This window comes from Dermacentor albipictus, chromosome 5 (genome assembly GCF_038994185.2).
Source record: "Dermacentor albipictus isolate Rhodes 1998 colony chromosome 5, USDA_Dalb.pri_finalv2, whole genome shotgun sequence".
Lineage (NCBI taxonomy): Eukaryota > Metazoa > Arthropoda > Arachnida > Ixodida > Ixodidae > Dermacentor > Dermacentor albipictus.
Window position 1 is genome coordinate 50,228,691 of NC_091825.1, and position 19,243 is coordinate 50,247,933.

Here is a 19,243-nt window from a genome sequence, read left to right on the forward strand (position 1 = left end):
ATCAGTGTCACTCCTGCTCAGGCAAAGATGACTTGATCACCAAGAACACTTGGTCACAATGCAAGTGGACGCTTCACGCAGTGTTTTGGAAACTTGAGATTGCGCAATTGCCAACCTTAGAGGTGCGGGAACAAAATGTGCATGAACGCGCCAAGTATCTTGGCTGGCCCTTTGCACTTGGCGAAGATTACCGCCAAAATACGGCGCATGGCCCGCATGTGGACAGCCAGGCACAGCCACAGTAAGGGTAGAGGAAAGGAGATGCACGCGCTAAGGGGAGAAAGCAGATAGGTGTGCGTTTCCTGCACCCCTCTACTGTGCGCTCGTCCGTTCCCCAGCCCACTTGCGCTGACGGAATCCCTAGCTCTCGTGCTTCTCTGAGTGCCTGAAGCTACTGCACGCCCCGTCCATCGCGGCCTCCGATAGTCGTCATGCGACAAATGGCGCAGCACTGTTTTCTGCATACTGCATCCCAGCATTAGCGCTTCCATGACATTTTTTTTCTGCTGGAACTTTCTCATGTCAAGCGACGCTTGCAAATAACTTCTTCCTTGACTGACATTTTTACAGTTTTTGCTAGAGTTACCAGCCATACATGCTTTAAGTACATGCTTAAAATTACCAAAAATTTTGTTAGATCGAAACCATGTCACGAAAGTGCTTTGTTAAATTGCAAAAAAAAATCATATATACACGGTTTTCAATGGAACTAAGATTGGAAAATGGGAATAGTTTGCTATATCACAAATTTTGTTAAATCGAGCTTTGACAGTATTTGGCCGAGTACTGTTTCAGTTCAGAGGAGTCCTGGAGCAGTATTTTCGGTCCATCACTTTTGAGGATGTTGCTTAAGTGGATGCCAATTGGCGAAGCCACTGGCAAATATGTCCCTGCCATTCCAGTGAGGCGTCGCACCAGATGCTGGGTCATACAGGAGTGGAAGTATCCCCGTATGTGAATGATTGTGAATATGGTGCCTTAAATGGACTGTGGAGTGCTACAAATGCACAATGCAAGGACACTGTTAGGGTTTAGCCAAAGCTACATACCTTGAAGTGTTCGAGATATGCGAGAGCACTGAAGTGGAGCAGATACACCACTGAGGCAAAGCACAGCCTCCTCTAATTGTAAGTCGGGCATATAGAATGGCAAACGCTGTGCATTTTTATGTGTATGTGTGTGTACGTGTGTTTCATGCTGCACGCACCACACGTTTGCAAGAATAGCATGGGACAACAGTTGCCGTAACTATTTTCAGACTATTCGAAATCCCCGAAAATTCCCAGTTTTCTCGATTTTCCCAGTTGGTGGACACCCTGTCATTACTCAGCAAAAATAACTGGCTAAATGTACTAAAAAATTTTTTAATGAGAGAGTACAGCCCAGCTTAAGGCTTGAAACATCATGAAACTGAAGGCTGCTCATGTCATCAAGAGCCATTTCTAGCACAAAATATCAAAAACGCTTACAAACTTTAATTAATTATGCACCAAAGAATGCTTTCATGATGTGCTGGTCTGGCAGGTCTAGGGATACCAAATGCAAACTTGTATTGTATTTAAAACAAAGTTGTTTTTGAAGGCTTAAAATTATTGAGTAGCTACTACATGTGAAATTGATTCAGCGTCAAAACAGATAGTAGATTCTAAGGTAATGTTTCATTAGCACCACTGCCAAACTGCAGTACGCCATTCTGAGGGTGAAATGCATGGTTGCAAGAGACACACACCTCATTGTTAATGCGGAACTCAGACGACGAATGGGCCACCAGTCGGGTGAAGTGTGTCTCTGTGCCATCTTCGTTGCAGTACACGGCCGTCACGTGAGCCCTGTTTGACACCGGCTGTCCAATGGGTGCTCCATGTATAAGGTCCTGCACCAAACAATGCAATGCTCAGTGACACTTTCATTCACAACAAACATAACCGAGGTCCGAAGTGTAGAGACCTAAAAAGTTAATGCTCTCAGTATTTGTAACTTTCATCGACACTGCACCACAAGAGCAGCCTTTCCACACGTATTGTAAATTCAAGGACTTAGGTGAACTCTTTCCAGTCTTGTTTAGAATTATGTGAGACCAGAACATATTTCTTGCATGGTGTACTACATCTTTATCTGCCCTTATAGCCTCTGTAGCCATTTTTGTAGATAAACAAGGGTACTATCCACACCGCTCTCTTCCTGTAACGTTAAGATACAGGAAGAGAGAGGTATGGATGAGAGAGCAAACGGCGACAGCCGATATTCTAGTTGACAGTAAGAGAAAAAAGTGAAGCTGGGCAGGCCATGTAATGCAAGCGCAGCCGAGGATGGCTGAAAACTAAGTGGGACGATGAACTTGAGAAATTTGCAGGCAGAAGTTGGAATCAGCTAGCGCAAGACAAGGACAATTGGAGATTGCAGGGTGAGGCCTTCATCCTGCAGTGGACATAAAGATAGGCTGATGATGATGCAGGGCACTATATCTATCTAGGAGTATATCTACAAATGAGCATCCACACAGAAAGCACAATCCACTCACTATGAGACAAAATCCATGGTATTTGATAGCTGGAACTTGAAAAGCACTTAATGTCGGTTCACTGTTGAAACAGGAAAGTGAAATGTCACTCTAAGGATGCAGATATTGAGTGGAGATGAAGTGCACTCAGGTTTGATAGATGAGGTAGCATAGATCAGAGGCAGCAGTCAACATACAGTCATGTGCAATATGAGAGGGAACAAAGAATTAACATATAAAAAGGGACATGCTGCAGTAAATTAACGTTTTCAGCAAAATGACATGTTTCAAGTTTCTTGCAGTTTTCGACTTCAATACTGAAAAAGGTGCCCTTAAAGTTTCAGCCTGATCTGTGTGGTAATAAAAGCATAAATAAAATTGCCAGTAGCTTAGCTCGGCTATGCCAAGATATACATAGCGAAAGCTAAGCCTAAGCTAAGCTAAGCTAAGTTTAGCCTTGGTTAATCTTGATTGCAAGTCCAGGTTAGTCTGGTTGTCTAGCTATGTCGCGGCGTTTAGCCAGGCGTTCGGCGCGCTGTTCGTATGTTTCCTGGGCGATTCGCTTCCTCTTCATCTCGTTCCGATGTTGATTCCAGGCCTCCTCCTGCTTATCAGATTTGTCGCCGTCCATACTGCCGCCTCAGCTGTGGTTGCGGTGCATGTGAGCGCTCCTTTTGAATCCTCCGTCATGTTATCAGGCATGCGATGCAGCTGGCGAAGCGAGCGGAGGCGAGCACAACAAAGAGGAACACGGTGTTACGTCATACCAAGCGGCGGCGGCGGAAAGGCGCGGTGCTGCGCAGCGGCGGAACACCTGCGGCTCGGTGCTACTAGTGTGCAGTAGTGACTAGGGAGCGAGAGAGAGAGAGAGAGAAATATCCGTGGCGAGGCACGCGTTGTGATGTCATGGGCCTCCTCGAAGCACTGTCATGGCGAAATCACAAGTTCGCAGTAAAAGCAAAGTGCCCCGGCCATCATTTTGAAAGTGTATCCGTGACTCAAGGAAAAAGGTTTGGTGTGTCGTTACTACGATCAGTGTAATGGCAATTTTACTCTCTTTTCCACAAGCTTAAGCTGTGGCATCAAGGGTGCAATGGGGTCAAGCAAAGGCCAAGAAAATTAGGCAAATGGGAGTGGCAGTGGGCTGCTCACGCCAGTGGTTGCATTCATAATGGTCTTTGCCTAGCACTGCCGCTGCTGCCTCCTAAATTGCCTAACTGCTTTGACTGTCAGTTTTCTTTTTCGTTGAAATATTTCATTAATGTCACAGAAAATAAATTGTTGAACTGTCATTCACAAGTTAAGTCGCATGCTAGGGCATAGGGCAGTGCAAAGGCAGATGAAATTAAGTCAAAAGTAACAAATTTGGGTCACCAACGTCAAAGGAAGTGATACTCAAGGCACTATTGGCACAGACGGTGTCACGTGTCTATGGTTTTTCCACATGAGGCTTAGTACTGCCACACAATTTCCTCGAACATGCAAATTCCTGCCTTCAAACCATTTTCGAACATTGGTTTTGGTGCATGGTGTGCTCTCGGTTCTTTCGCCAATTCTAGTGTGCACATTTGCAATTGTAAAATGGCCTCAAAGCTCAGCATGCACAACAGCTTCAGAAAGCAGCACCACTTCATGGAGCCAAGAGGCACAGTCTGTTGAGGGCAGCCAACCATAAGCAAAAGTAGCTCGCGCTCAGGGCTTTCCAGGTCGCTATGCCATGGTGTCTTCTTCCCTTGATGCTGGAAGCACCTGTTCAGCAAGCTCTAGCGTTTCAAATGGTCACTGCCCTTGCAGTCATAGAATTTAATGCTGGTCCAAAAGAGACTGAGAGAGTACTTGAGAATCGGGCATTGTTTGTGGCATACACCTAGCAAACCATTAGGAAAAAAGCATTGAGTTGGTGACCAGAGCGACTGCAAAAGTGGCATATTGTAAAAGTAAATGAAAAGAAGAGAAAGCACAAATTAACACAGAAGTGTGCCTAATAGAAGAAGGCCCTACTTATGTCCCAGAGGGCTTTTAAGAGTCACATGTGAAGTACAAATAAAATGGCGCTTTTAAAAAACCTTTCAATTCAATTTCCTCATTTCGCATTTTTAGCAACACATCCAAGTTCACAAAATTTACATCTTCTACATTAAATTAGACAGACAGTTCTAAAAAGCTTTATGCAGAATATTTTTAAATTTGATTTTTATTCATAATGAAAAATTTACTAATACAGTGATGCTACAGGCCCAACCCATTGCTGAGCAGCTTTTGGAGCAGCCAAAAATGCATTTCGGAGCAGTGGTCTTTCGGAGAAGATTTATGAAAGCAATTGCAAACTGTACTGTATGGGGCTTTTACATTGGGCAATGGATGTGAAAGTAGTAGGTGGTCACTGGTTCATAAATTCAAATACTAAAAATGACCCCCCCCGCCTCCCCTTTTTTTCTTCATCGCAGTCTTTAGTGTGGACTGCAACGGAGCAGTGGTGTCCTAAGAAGTGCTTAAAAAAGCATAGAAGCACTTGGATTTCTTACATGCAGAATTCAGAAGAGTTTTGAAAACCTTCAGCATGATCTTCCTTCTATAAATGTATTCTTTAAGATGGAGCACTTTTTATGAAGTATGAAGTATGAGGCATGAAGGTATGAAGTATTTACTTACTTTTCCCGATGCTGTGATTCACTGACAACCATTTACATCAAATACTGCGAGGGTCGACACTACCGGCGCAGTTCGCTTTTGCTCGCCATGCAGCTCGATGTGTGTCCCACACCGTTATGAAGTACAGATATACGCACGTGATCTTTGACTGTGCACATGTAATGCTGTCAGATTAGGCTGTGATCAGCGAATTCAGTTTGGAGTTTTCTGCCTACACGCGAGCTTTTGCCATTCCGTCCAGTAAGTGCAAAAACAATCTTACCGAACGCATTCACTAAAGTTGCCAGCATGTCACCCGTGAACCGAATCTGGGATTCCTGCCACCAGACAAGCCTTGATCTCACGCCCAATCAAAAAAGTGGTTTACTGGACTGAACATATTGGAGGCCATCTTGCCGTGACAACCTATGCACCACCACATCAGCTGGCAGCGTAATTTCGTCATGGCCATATACGATACAGCAAGGTTTAACCAGCGGCACTTCGTCAGTATCCAACGGCGAAAGTTGCTTTATTGTGTTGAGTCGACCAAACCTTGGTAGCGGCCGTACGCCATACTTATGCCGTGAAGTTGCCACACCAAGAAAAGCGGGGGATACGCAGCAAATTGAACAGCGGAAAAGTTCACGGCCATCATGTGTGCATTACATAAAAAAAAAATCGAGCAAGACATCATACAGCATCTGTAACTTCGGTCACCGTTTCACAATGGTCATACAGGAGCGCGGGGTCCAGCTTCGCGCCAGCACAATCACTTACTGCCGCCAGAAAATTAAGGTTGTCTCGTTGTGGAAGGTACTGAATATAGACAGAAACCCATGGAAGAAACATCAACACGATCCCTTGAATCGGCCCATCGTGGAGCTAATGCAGCGGCTGGTCCACACGGTGCCTCTTTAGATGGAGTGGTAAAACGGCGCTTGTGGTCATAGTTTCATTTTTTGAAAGCACGAGCCACCCTTTCGGTGCAGAATGGGCACAGATTTCTCACATTTGTGCTGAAATGTTGCATGATGTAGCAGAGCTTGGCTCTCCGCGCAGTTCAGCCCAATTAGCACAGCAGTAGCATCACTGTTGTTATAATTATGTCGTATGCACAAATGTATCGATCTTCTTTTTTATATGTAAAACACTCCGAGATATAAAGAACAGCTCCACAATTGTATACATTAATCCCTCCTAAGAGGACACAAGACTACGAGATGGTGCCATACTATCAGACCACAGCTCTTAGGCACCCGTTCCTCTTAGGTGCCCTAGGAGGAAAACAAAGGAAGCCACCTTAAAGAACCACCAGATGGCACTCACGTCGGTGCATCCGTGGCACCGGCCAGCCGGGGGAAACAAAAAACCAGAAAGCTCGCCTTCTTGCACAGCATTCGCCACAAGCGTTTCCCGGTAAAGATTACAGTTGCATAAGCTGCAGTTGCCGCTTCCTGACAATTGTGTGGCCTGTCTATACATAGTGCCGCGTATCATGGCTCTGCCAGTTGGCGCGCTGATCAGTGTGATCCCTCAATATATCGCGAAATGAAAACACATTTAGAACTGCACTCAAATTTCACATTAGGGAGTATCGTAATCGTCAGTGAATTTTTTCACCTTTTTATTTCATTTGGTGTATTGCTTTGCATTATTTTGAGAATCTATGCTATTATTTTTTTTTTTGCCACTCATTTGCATGCTACTTTTACAATGCCAACAACACAGCAGGCACTGAGGCATCATCAAATGACCTTTTGCTCCAGTGTCCTTTACGAGTGGAGAAGAAATAAACTTTGAACAGGCAAGGAGTCCACAGTGATGAATTGCTCACAGCAACTATACTTCAAGTTAAAATTAAATTCTGGGGTCTTACTTGCCAAAACCACGATATGAGACATGGTGTAGTGGAGGGCCTCCAGATTAATTCTAACCACCTGGGGTTCTTTAACGTGCACCTAAACCTGAGTACACTAGTGTTCTTGCAGTCCACCCTCATAAGAATACGGCAGCTACGGCTAGGATCGCACCCTCGACCTCAAGCTCAGCAGCACAACGGCATAACCATTGAGCTACTATGAAGAGTCAACTATACTTCATCACAGTACTCCATCCTGTTCACTTTTGCTAATTATTTTTTTAAAAACAAGGAAAGGAACATGCGACCTAATTATGTAAAAGTGCTAGCAGCACACTGCATGACAGGGGAAATGTTGGAACTCACACTGAGCTTTTTGACACGGAGGCAGTTCTTCTTTTCGCCCAGCACGAAGCTGATGGCATCCATGAAATTGGACTTGCCTGCAAGCACACAGTCAAATGTCAGATTGCAACAAACAGTGTTTTCCTACACACCAACATAAACTGAAAACATGAAGAATGGACAAGCTAAGTAGAGCATCTTTTACACCATTACTCTAGTGCAAGATTACCAAGAACACAAGGGCAATGACCAGCACAGGACAACATCCCAACGTTATTGTCTATCCTGTGCTGAGGTTATCATGACACATAATTTGTACAAGGATGGCAAACTGGGAGAGTTGGAGCACAGTAAACGACGACGCCGAAATTCAGAGATGACACAGTGGTTGCTCTACTAATCATAATCATCATCACCAGCCTGTTCTATGTCCACTGCAGGATGAAGGCCTATCCCTGCGATCTCCAATTATCCCTGTCCTGCGCCAACCAATTCCAACTGGCACCTGTGAATTTCCTAATTTCATCACTCCACCATGTCTTCTGCCGTCCTCAACTGCATTTTCATTTTCATTTCATTTTCATTTCATTTCATTTATTAATACTGTCAGCCTCATTCAGGAGCTGTAACAGGAGTGGAAAAAAACGAAACTGAACAGCAAAGTGAGTAGCACAGAACACATTGAAAACCATACTTACACATTGGTTAAGGAAAAAAAAAAAGAGATCATCTCGTGAAATGCACACATAAACGAAAACAAAGATTCATCACTCAGAAATCAGAACAGCAATCTTATACAGCAGCAATCTGACCTCATCGCCCTATGCGAGTGCCATAGATGAAATTATCTAAGTGGCGTAGAAATTCAGCTAATGATGTCGACCGAACAGCAGAATCTGGAAGAGAGTTCCAGTCTCTACAAGTTTGGGGAAAATAACTAAACTCCAAACAATCATTTTTTATAGTCAGTAATGGGATAAACTTACTATGACGATGCCTTGATGTTTCATTAGTTTTTATCTCAAAGTAATCTGATTTATTTATTTTAAGATAATTATTGATAATGAGGTAAAGAGTTTTTAGTCTTTCATATCTGGTTCTGGTTTCTAGCATAGGTAGTTGGGCTTGTTGGCAGAGTTCTGTTGAAGAATGTTTCCGGCGGTATTTATTAAAGATAAACCTTACAGCGAGTCACTGAATCCTATCAAGCTTGTGACGATTAGTTGCTGTGTGAGGATCTCATATTACTTTAGCATATTCGATTATCGGTCTGACTAGCGTTTTGTAAGTGAGGCACTTTACATCCAGAGTAGCACTGTGCATAGTGCGTCGCAGGTACCATAGTGTTTTAAAAGCTTTGGAAATGACAATTTCAATGAGGGTATTCCATCGTAGATCTGATGTAAATGTTATGCCTAGGTATTTATACTGATCGACTCTTTCAAGCATATAACCGTTGATTTGATAATTGTAAGCAAGAACATTTTCCTTTCTAGTTACTGACATGAACACAGACTTTTTAAAGTTTAACTCTCTTCTCTTGGAACCCATTCTGTAACCCTAATGGTCCAACGGTTATCTAATCGGTGCATTACATGACCTGACCAGCTCTATCTTTTTTTTTTTTCTTACTAATGTCAATTAGAATATCACCTAAATCCGTTTGCTCTCTGATCCAAACCGCTCCCTTTCTGTCTCTTAACGTTATGCCTAGAAATCTTCATTCCATCACTCTTTGCTCGATCCTTAACTTGTTCTCAAGCTTCTTTGTCAGTCTCCAAGACTCTGCCCCATATGTTAGCACTGGTAAAATGCACTGATTGTACACCTTCGTTTTCAATGATAATACTAAGCTTCCAATCAGGAGCTGACAATGTCTGCCGTATGCAATCCAACACATTTTTATTCTTCTATGAATTGAATTTCCTTCTCATGATCAGGGTTCCCCGTGATTAATTGACCTAGGCAAACATACTCCTTCACAGACTCTACAGGCTGACCGGTGATCTTGAAATCTTGTTCCCTTGTCTGGCTATTCATCATATCTTTGTCTTCTGCATATTAATCTTCAACCCCACTCTCACTCTCTCTGTTAAGGTCGTCAATCATAAGTTGTTCCTCTGCATTGTTGCTGAATAGAACAATGTCATTGGCAAACTGAAGGTTGCCGAGATATTCGCCGTCGATCCTTACTCCTAAGCCTTCCCAGTTTAATAGCTTGAATACTTCTTCCAAGCATGCAGTGAATAGCATTGGAGAGATTGTGTCTCCCTGTCTGACCCCTTTCTTTATAGGTATCTTCCTGCTTTTCTTGTGTAGAATAAAGGTCGCTGTGGAACCTCAGCAGATATTGTCCAAGGTATTTACATAAGTGGTCTGTACTCCTTGATTACGTAATGCCTCTATGACTGCTAGCATCTACTGAATCAAATGTCTTTTCATAATCTATGGAAGCCATATAGAGAGGCTTATTGTACTCTGCAGATTTCTCAATGACCTGATTAATGACATGGATGTTATCCATTGTAGAGTATCCTTTCCTGAAGCCAGCCTGTTCCCTTGGTTGACTAAAGTCCAGTGTTGCCCTCATTTTATTGGAGATTATTCTGGTAACTATTTTATAGAATACTGGGAGTAAGCTAATGGGCCTATAATTTTTCAATTCTTTAACGTCTCCCTTTGTGTGGATCAGTATAATGTTTGCATTCCAGTTTTCTGGGACCCTTGCAGTTGATAGACACTTCATATAAAGAGCCGCCAGTTTTCCAAGCATTATGTCTCCTCCATCTTTGATTAAATCGGCCGTTACTCTATCTTCTCCTGCCGCTCTTCCTTGTTTCATGTCTTGCAAGGCCTTTCTGACTTCATCGCTAGTTATAGGAGGAGTTTCTGTATCCTGTTCATTACTGTTTCTAATTGAGGTATCCTGACTCCTCTGGATACTGTACAGGTCAGTATGGAATTCTTCCGCTGCTTTTACTATATGTCTGAGATTGCTGACGATAGTACCCTGCTTATTTTTCAGTGCATACATCTTGGTTTGTCCTATGCCAACAGGAAGTATTTTGAACGTCATACTGGTGTCGTATATACTTTGCCTGTCATGTGGGGGAGTGTATACTGGACAGACAGGATGCTTTGTTTATGTTCTGTTTCTTTATGTTCTGTTATGTTTACATCCTGAAATATGTAATAACCTCCCATCTGGCCAGCGATTATCGTGACTGCGAATGTGCATCAGCATTCTGTAGCGCCACCATAATCACAAGGCACAAAGACCAACACATGTAGGGAATTATTATAGTGCTTTGAATTTTAAAACAGCATAGTGTATGTGTTACACAGCCTTCTATCCCTCTGACAAAGGAAGAAATAGCATTTCTTGACTGCTCTTGTCTTTGTAATCATCAGTTTAAATGCCTCACACTGGTGCGTCACTGGCATTTTATTTTTGTTCATGATGTATATATACATCATGTTTTGCTTCCAATGAAGTTTGACTTGCTGGAGAGCCCTTGTCCCATCTTTCTCTGTGTCGTCGTTTACTGTGTGCTATCATCACACACAATTTGCACCATTTCACTCAAAATGTGTAGCACTGTCCAGGCATAACTACTCCATAGTATTATTGTTTTATCACTACAGACTCAGAATGATGATATTGTACAAAAAGAAAGAAAAAAAGTTTAAAGAAATCGAGCAACACATGTATGCGCTATCACAGAATTTTTTTTTATTTTTCACACGTATTCCTTTAACAAAGACTCCACTAACAGCGGCGATGACTCCACTAACTAACGGCGGCGATGAGCCTCCGCTTCGGCGGTGCGAACGGCAGGGTCTTCTCGGCGGCGGCGATGAGCTTCTGCTTCAGCCTCGCTTACTGCTGGTTGCTCTCGACGGCGACAATGAGCCTCCGCTTCGGCGGCGCGAACTGCAGGGTCTTCTCGGCGGCGACGATGAGCTTCTGCTTCAGCCTCGCTTACTGCTGGTTGCTCTCGACGGCGGCGATGAGCCTCCGCTTCGGCGGCGCGAACGGCAGGGTCTTCTCGGCGGCGGCGCTTAGCCTCTGCTTCGGCGACGCGTACTCCTGGATCATCTCGACGGCGGCGACGGTAAGCTTCTGCTTCGGCGGCACGCACCTCTGGATTCTGACGGCGACGGCGCTGGGCCTCTGCTCTGGCAGCTCGTTTAGCAGCAGCAGCAGCAGCAGCAGACGGAGGACTTCCATCAGTCGTCTCGCTCATGGCTCAGAAAGAACTGGCAGATAATTTCGCAGTGGCGAACGGCAGCGGCAATTTCGGCTCGGGCGGTGCACATATACAGATCCGCCGCCACCGATCTGGCTCTCTGATTGCCACCGCACAGGGGTTGCATTGGAGGAGGAGCGAAGAAAGGAATTAAGTTCGAGCCGGCGCTTTGACAACCGGAGACTCGCAGGAAGAGGGGGGAGGGGGGCGGCGTGTACACCCAGCGGCAAACGATGGGGGCAGAAGCGCGCGCAGCAAGCGGACAACACGATAAAGGGAGGAGGGAAGAGATAGCAGCGACTGACTGATGCCGCTGACGCCGATAGTGAGTCAACCCCAGCAGCGGAGTTGGTTTCAGGGACAACGCCGCCGATGCCGACACAAACAATATGATACCCTCGCTTCCGCAGCGCTAAGAACCAGGTCTAGCCGTGGGAAGGTGGTCACGTATTCGTGGACGTGCCGGGGCCTACGTGAAATAACCGGCGCGTCGGCACCTGAAGAGCACCCTATCCGCCACACAAGAACTGGGGGGGGGGGGGACCCTTTCCTCCTCTTTCTGCATGGCGGCGACGGTGTTCAATGCAGTCACGTTATCTTGACTCTCTAGCGGCGTCAGCGGCATCCAGCGGTATCAGTCGGTCGCTGCTAGCGCTGGGGGGATGAAAGGGGGGCGGAGCTGGTTACGAGGCCGACGACAACGCCGACGACGATGCGAAACCCAGGAACGGACGCCAAAGAGCTGCGCTCTAAAAAGTTTTTTTAAAGCTTTTTCAGCAACAGGTTTGTTGCCTGCAGGCAACATCAGGCAAAACACCGGAAGCAAGCTTCAACCCAAGCCACCTATGGCTTCATATGGAACTTGTAGAGAGTTTTGTCAAATGTGAAACGGACGTGCACATGCATTTTTTTCTACATTACCAGTGCAATACCACTTCAGCCGGTGATCTTGCATAGGTGTTTCACGTTTGGCCGTGCTTTCGAAAGACAGCGAGCCATGCACTAAACTTCTTCCTCAGCCTTTGTTCCTGCTCTAATCTGAGAAATGACACTTGCTGCCTGGCATTCAGTGTTGGCTGAAGATATTTATGTAGAAACTTTGTACTCAAAGCCGGCACTCAGCAAAAAACAAATATTTTTCTGGTGTGTTGCCTATAAGCAACACTCATCTGCAGAGGGTTAATATTTCATTTTAGAGTCATTGCTATGGCACTTGTGCACATTTCGTGCACTGTGGTAGGAGTTCTCTGGCTGTATCAAGGCTGCTTGCTACCTGCTCTTTTTTTCTTTCACTGTGTAGATTTGGCATTCTCTCCCTCGATTCAAAAAATCATTGCTACCAGTTAGCCCCTCATGACATGCTAGTCAAAGCTGTGAACTTTAAAATGCGTAAAAATCCTGCAGACAAGCCACTGAAAGGGAGGAAGAGGGGAGGAGGGCAACGGCACAGTACTGCATCATGTCGAGGTTACCTGGCTACTTAGTGCAGCCCAGTGAGCCAACCCCTAAAGTTAAATAAATTAAAAGAAGGCTGTCAAAGGAACACATTGAGCTTCAAACAACCTGCCTGCTGCCTTTGCCTGCTTTATATATATGTCACTTCAACACTGTCTTCAGTGCTTACAAATTTTGCTAGCCATCATACATTTCCTCGCACAACCTACCACCAGCTTTGAACCACCATCAATCTGTATTCGTGATCACCGTCAATTGCTTCGGAAGACAACGTCATTGCCTTGAATACTGCCATTTTGGATCATATTACGAGCCCCCATCGTGCTGTTTCCATATATATATGGTATTTTCACGTGTTTCCACTCCTCTCTGTAACACTTCATGTCCTGTGAGTAATAAACTTCATAAATTTTGAAGAAAGACAGCCTGAATAGCAATGGACTCGGTTGTGGAGTGACTGGAAACTGCCTTTGGCAACTTATTTTCACTATCAGGCGTACTTTTATGTTATCACGAGAGTTGAATAATAGGAGGTAAATGTCATGCGGGACCCGGTGTTGCTAACATACACTTTATTTACGCATCATGTTCAACATGTGAAAAGACAGCTTTCCTGAAGACATGCCTCTGAATGTCTTACAAGCCACACATGTCATGTCATGAACCATTATTCAATGCAGTTAGAAGTTTCACACGCATGCTATTGACAGCTTTTGATGACTTGCCTCGGGTCTGGCCTGAGATATTTTCAACCATTCAGTGGGAAATGCTTCATAATAAAAAAAACCACCAAATTCTCAGGAGCTGTGTGATGTGATGTGCAGTAACTATCAACCTTACAGTGCCTACTCTCCCTTCAGTACTACAGACTCCTGTTAAAACAACTATTAAGGGACTGTGAAAAACCTGTTATCTTATCAGAATGCTCAACTTAACAGAAATGAACTAAAAAACTCAGAATGTTTATTCCTGGTGCACCTAAATATCTACAACACAAAACTGTAAATAGAACAGAATTAAAACCACAAGGCAGGCGTAAAAATGCTACATTTATTGGATTTGTGTGACGCAAAGCATTGCTTTCAGCACTCTTCAGCTTCCGAGTCATTCCTGCTTGCCCTATTCTTGCGATGTCACAAAAACGGGCATTGCAGTTCAATACAATTCTGGGGTTTTACATACCAAAACCTCAACCTGATCATGAGACATGCTGTGGTTAATTACGTCACTAAAGGAAAATATTAAGTTGAGCTAGGTCAATATATTATTTATCTTGAAGTCTATAGTTGTTTTCTGTGTGCCAGTATACCATTTTGTTGCATAGAAAATTGCAGCTGAAAGTTCAGCTGCTGCTCCTGAATCTGAACCCATGCTAAAACGGACAAGCTGACGTAATCGCCATATGACCTCCCTCCCAGCTGCTCTCTATGAATCAGCCAGCACTGACTTAATATCCGATGTACCATAGTCCATAACAGGTGGCACCACTCAGACATAACATTTTTGTGATTTTCTTGCTTACAAAGGCTCTGTTCTTGTTACAAATGACGAAATCACTACTACAGAAGCCTAACCTTTCAATCCAGGTTGACATTTCTCTTCAGTGTCCTTTTAACGTGAACCTAAATCTACGCGAGCATATTAGCATTCTGTGCCCATTAAGATGCAGCCACTGTGGTCGGGAATCTAACCCAGGACCTCGTGCTTATCAGTGCAATACTATGTGACTAGGACACAGCAGCAGTTAGCTGGCATTTCACTTTGCTTGCTAAGAAATTTTTCAGTATCCTTACATTGAAAAAAAAAAAAAATTATGTGTCAGGCGATTTAGAACATTATCAGCTCCATCATGTGTGAACACTGCTGGGCGGCGCCCTCACCAAAACTACCATCCTGCAGGGAAACCTAGAGGACACCATTAATCTCGCTTTGCAGTGCAGCTGTCCTTGTCATTGTCGACATTGGCATAGCTGCTCATGCCCACAGAAACGCTATTTGCCTCTCATGTACCTAGCATAGTCATCTTCTCCAAGTCTGCTGATCCGAGCATCTAGCTGAGGAGTAGCAGGCATCAGTGGCAGCCTTCGGAAGTTTTGTTTCAGCAAATTAATTGTTCAGTGTTAAGCGAATTTCTTTCGAACCCGGCTTATGGGAAGCCAACCAATGTGAACACACTGTTCCTCATATCCAAAAATGTTGCTTTACTGGGTTCATTTTAACCGAAGTCTACTGTACAAAGATACAAATTACTTCACAGGTTGTCATGTTCCTTCACTGCCCATTCACTCATCAGACAGGCGGATGTTGTCAAGCCACCGCTTGCTCTGGCAGAAAAGTTTGTTTCATATGAAGTTTACTTTAGGTAACAAATACTGAATCTAAATGATTGAATGATAGTTTTAAAGTAGCAAAGCAGCAGGATCTGCTATTTATAACTGTTTATTCAAACAGTCGTCACACGTTTCAAAGACACAGCAGGTGTGCATAGATTACTATTACTAATTGATGTGGACAAAACAAAATTAATAAGAAACATCATTCTGAACACAAGAAACACAAAACAGCCTATTATAAACAGGCTATTTTATATGGTGCTTCCGCAGAACTGATTTGCCACAACCATGGCAACGGTTGGCTAAAATTAGGCAGAGGCATTTCGCTTGCTACGTGGCATGCATTACTTGCAAAGCAGGATTATACAAAGGTCTCACACATGAACGAGTGGTTCGTTTTCCTCCAAACATATTGCCAAAGTGACGACACAAATACGGCTTAAAAAGCTATCGTTTGGGTGCCGTGAACATGGCACTTCAGATTTCTCGAAATATCATTAGCAAATAACAACGGACAGCACACTTTTGAAACAAATCAGGCCGTTGGCATACGACTGTTCTATATCGATATCAAGCTGTCACCAGTAGTAGCCAAAGTCACGCTTTATTACTTTACTATAAAGCCAGCTCTGATCGCTGTTGGTCGACATCAAAGTAATGAAAGCGCGTTTTTTTTTTTTCGTACCTATGCTGCACACAGGGCACTTTTGATCGCGATCGACCCAGCACGATCGGGATCGATCGCGAACGGAAGTGCCCGGTGTGACGGGGTATTATACCCAGTCATACGTTAATGAGCGCAGTTGCACGAAAAGCGCTAGGAACGACAAATGAATTGGGAAAGACCATTGAATTTGTCCCCCTAAATGCAGCTGACACTTGCATGTTTCGTGCAACTTACGAATCTAAGAATCCTGCCGTAATCATGTCGTGACACGGGTCGAATCACGCGCTCACTTTCGGTCACGATTCAAAACCTTGTGGCTCAGCATGGACTGCAACAAATGTGAAGCAGAATCCAACAAACTCCAGCTGGCAGCAACGACAATCACTGAAAGCTTTACACGGCGGGCGACTGCCGCGCAATGCCCGGCAAACCCCGCCGATTGAAAATGCGTGGACTTCCGAATTGGAAGAGGCGAAACCAGCGAAAGCGCGGGCGCGCTGCGTGCGATTGCCGGCGCGCGCTTGCGTCGTCGCTAGGCCTTACCTGATCCATTGGGTCCGATGACGGCTGTGAACGGTTTCAGGGGTCCAATGATCTGCAGTCCCCGGTACGACTTGAAGTTCTCTACCTCAATGTACTTGAGGTACCCCATCGCTGCTCGGAGTTGGATGGCTACCGACTCAACTCATGGGGGACACCGTCGTACGACTCCACATTCGAACCGCCACAACCGCGAAAGCACGCACGCAAGCCGTACCAGCCGCAAGAGCTGCGCAGCCGTCGCCTCCTCCGCCGCTCCAGCAGCGAGAGCCGGCGCGTAGAATCACAGCATACGAGCAGAGAGCGGTTTCATCAAGCAGTGAATGATCACTTGAAATATGCGGATTGTACATTGTAGTGGAAGCGCAGGCAAATAATTAATTATTATAGCGACAGTTTCCACTTATGTTTATTGTATAATTACAGCAGTAGAAGCGCAAATTGTTTAAAATTTTTTTTTGCGCCACATTATTCGCTGAACTTGCCGTCTTACCTATCACGCACTTGGCCGTATCCTGATTTAAGCGCAGGTGTCTTATGAGATCACGTGGCTTTGTTTCAAATGCGTGCGTGATTTGAATCGGTTACGGTGGCTAGAAGGTAAATCGATCGAACAGGGTATCGCAATTATCCTAACCTAGGGCGCGGCATTTTACAAACGCTGGCTAGGCAATGTGGAAAGCTTGACCCGTGCCGGCAGTCGTTCGGCCATGTATTTTATCAACTTCAATGGCGAAAGTGGCATCCGGGTACAGTGTTCTATATCCATGGGAGTTTCTCGCAGCCTGTGCGCGACTTTACAGAAGGCCACGATGTAGTCCAAAGCTGGGGACAAAAGCTAATACCGGTGGAACACGTGCATTTCTGATCGCGATCGGGAGCGATCCGGATCGAAATTCTCGACTGCGATTGGCTCTTTTGCGCATTTTGTGCAAAGGAGCCAATCACGACCGAGAAATTCGATCCGTGTCGGGCTTGATCGCGATCGAAAATGCGCCAAGTGACACCCGTATTAATCTTTCATATTTTAGAGACAAGTAACACTGAGGCACCTTGGTGTGGCGCAAGAATAATGTGTTACCATGCAGCGCTGGAATTAAACGATACCCATTCCATACGGGCCGAGAAAATGGCTTTAACTTGCTAATGCATTAAATTTTAATAATGCCATTCTAAACTAGTGGCGACATGCTCTCACACTCTAAGCTTTTCCGACCGCCACTCCCCCCCCCTCCTCTTTTCCCCTCCCACCACCCGTGAGGCTAGCGATCCCTAAACAAAAAATAAATTTTGTTTTGCAAGCTTGCGATTTCTGATCCACTCTCTTTGTCGGTGCTTTTTTTGTGTCGAGAGCGCTGCCTGTTTTCGCCTCGTTCAATGTATCTTCAATCGTGAAATGGTTCTCGAGGAGGCGATCGCGGGCTGGTGCTCTGCACTGCTCTTCGTTAATTATGAAGAACGACTGAGGAATATGAAAGAAAGTAAATGGACTGGGAAAGTGTTCAGGTATTTGTACAGGAAAAAGATTGATTCAGAGAAAAAGAACTAGGAAACTTACCAGCAAGTATGCGACCGGTATGGTGAGCAACATGGCAATAAAGAACGTCAAGCGGAAAGTCGGAGAGGCTTCATGGGTGGCGGCAGGGGGAAGAAACCAGCTACAATCTTACACTCTAAAAACAGTTTGCATCCTTTGGGGTGTATATTTGTCCCACGACAACACTATAAAAACAGTTTGCACCCTTCGGGGTGTATATTTGTCCCATAACAATAATCGTCATCTGCCTTGCTTGCGTTTCCTTTCTTGAAAACTCGGCGCTCGCTACTTTCCTGTCGAGAATGCTGCGTCACACTGATAACGCGCATGCCGTTCGTGACTGGGAAGTGCCGGGCTCGCAGCGTTAAAGAAAGGAAACGCGGGCAAGACAGATGACGATTATCGTTGTGGGACAAATATACACCCCAAAGGGTGCAACTGTTTTAGAGTGCACTCTTAGAAAAGTTTACACCCCTTGGGGCGTATCTTGTCCCACAACAATAATCGTCATCCGTGTTGCCCGCGTTTCCTTTCTTTAACGCTGCGAGCCCGGTACTTCCCAGTCACGAACGGCATGCGCGTTATCAGTGCGACGCAGCACTCTCGACAGGAAAGTAGCGAGCGCCGAGTTTTCAGGAAAGGAAACGCAAGCAAGGCAGATGACGATTATTGTTGTGGGACAAATATACACCCCAAAGGGTGCAACCGTTTTAAGAGTGTGTAGGCAAAGTTATACCCTTTGGCTTGCCCCTTCTGCCACACAATGATAATCGTTATCTGCCTTGACGCATTTCCTTTCTTAAACGCTGCGAGCCCGGAACTTTCCAGTAACGAACGGCACGCGCGTTATCGGAAAGGGCACTCCAAAGGGTGTAAACTGTTCTATGCTGATAACGCGCGTGCCGTTCGTTACTGGAAAGTACCGGGCTCGCAGCGTTAAAGAAAGGAAACGCATCAAGGCAGATGACGATTATCGTTATGTGGCAGAAGGGGCATGCCAAAGGGTGTAAACTGTTCTTAGAGTGTAGGGAAACGATAGAGCACGTTTTATTCGAATGTGAAGAAGAAGAGGAAGAGTTTTATTTATTTACTCAAGAAAATAAAATCACAGTAACAAGATATAC

At 44.8% G+C, this 19,243-nt stretch overlaps 1 protein-coding gene across 2 annotated transcripts in view; it reads right to left on the bottom strand.

The window, feature by feature from the left end:
• SMC1 (structural maintenance of chromosomes 1) overlaps nt 1-16,856 on the bottom strand; it is a 71,850-nt gene extending 54,994 nt beyond the window's left edge. Inside the window, exons 1-3 of one of the 2 annotated variants that reach the window (XM_065428483.2) lie at nt 16,586-16,856; nt 7,359-7,435; nt 1,730-1,873 (exon numbers count right to left, since the gene is read on the bottom strand). In XM_065428483.2, the coding sequence (XP_065284555.1) occupies nt 1,730-1,873; nt 7,359-7,435; nt 16,586-16,694 (330 nt within the window). In that variant the 5' untranslated portion in view covers nt 16,695-16,856. The remainder of the gene's footprint in view (nt 1-1,729; nt 1,874-7,358; nt 7,436-16,585) is intronic. The other variant, XM_065428482.2, reaches the window with a different exon arrangement.
• Nucleotides 16,857-19,243: the final 2,387 nt, after the last annotated feature.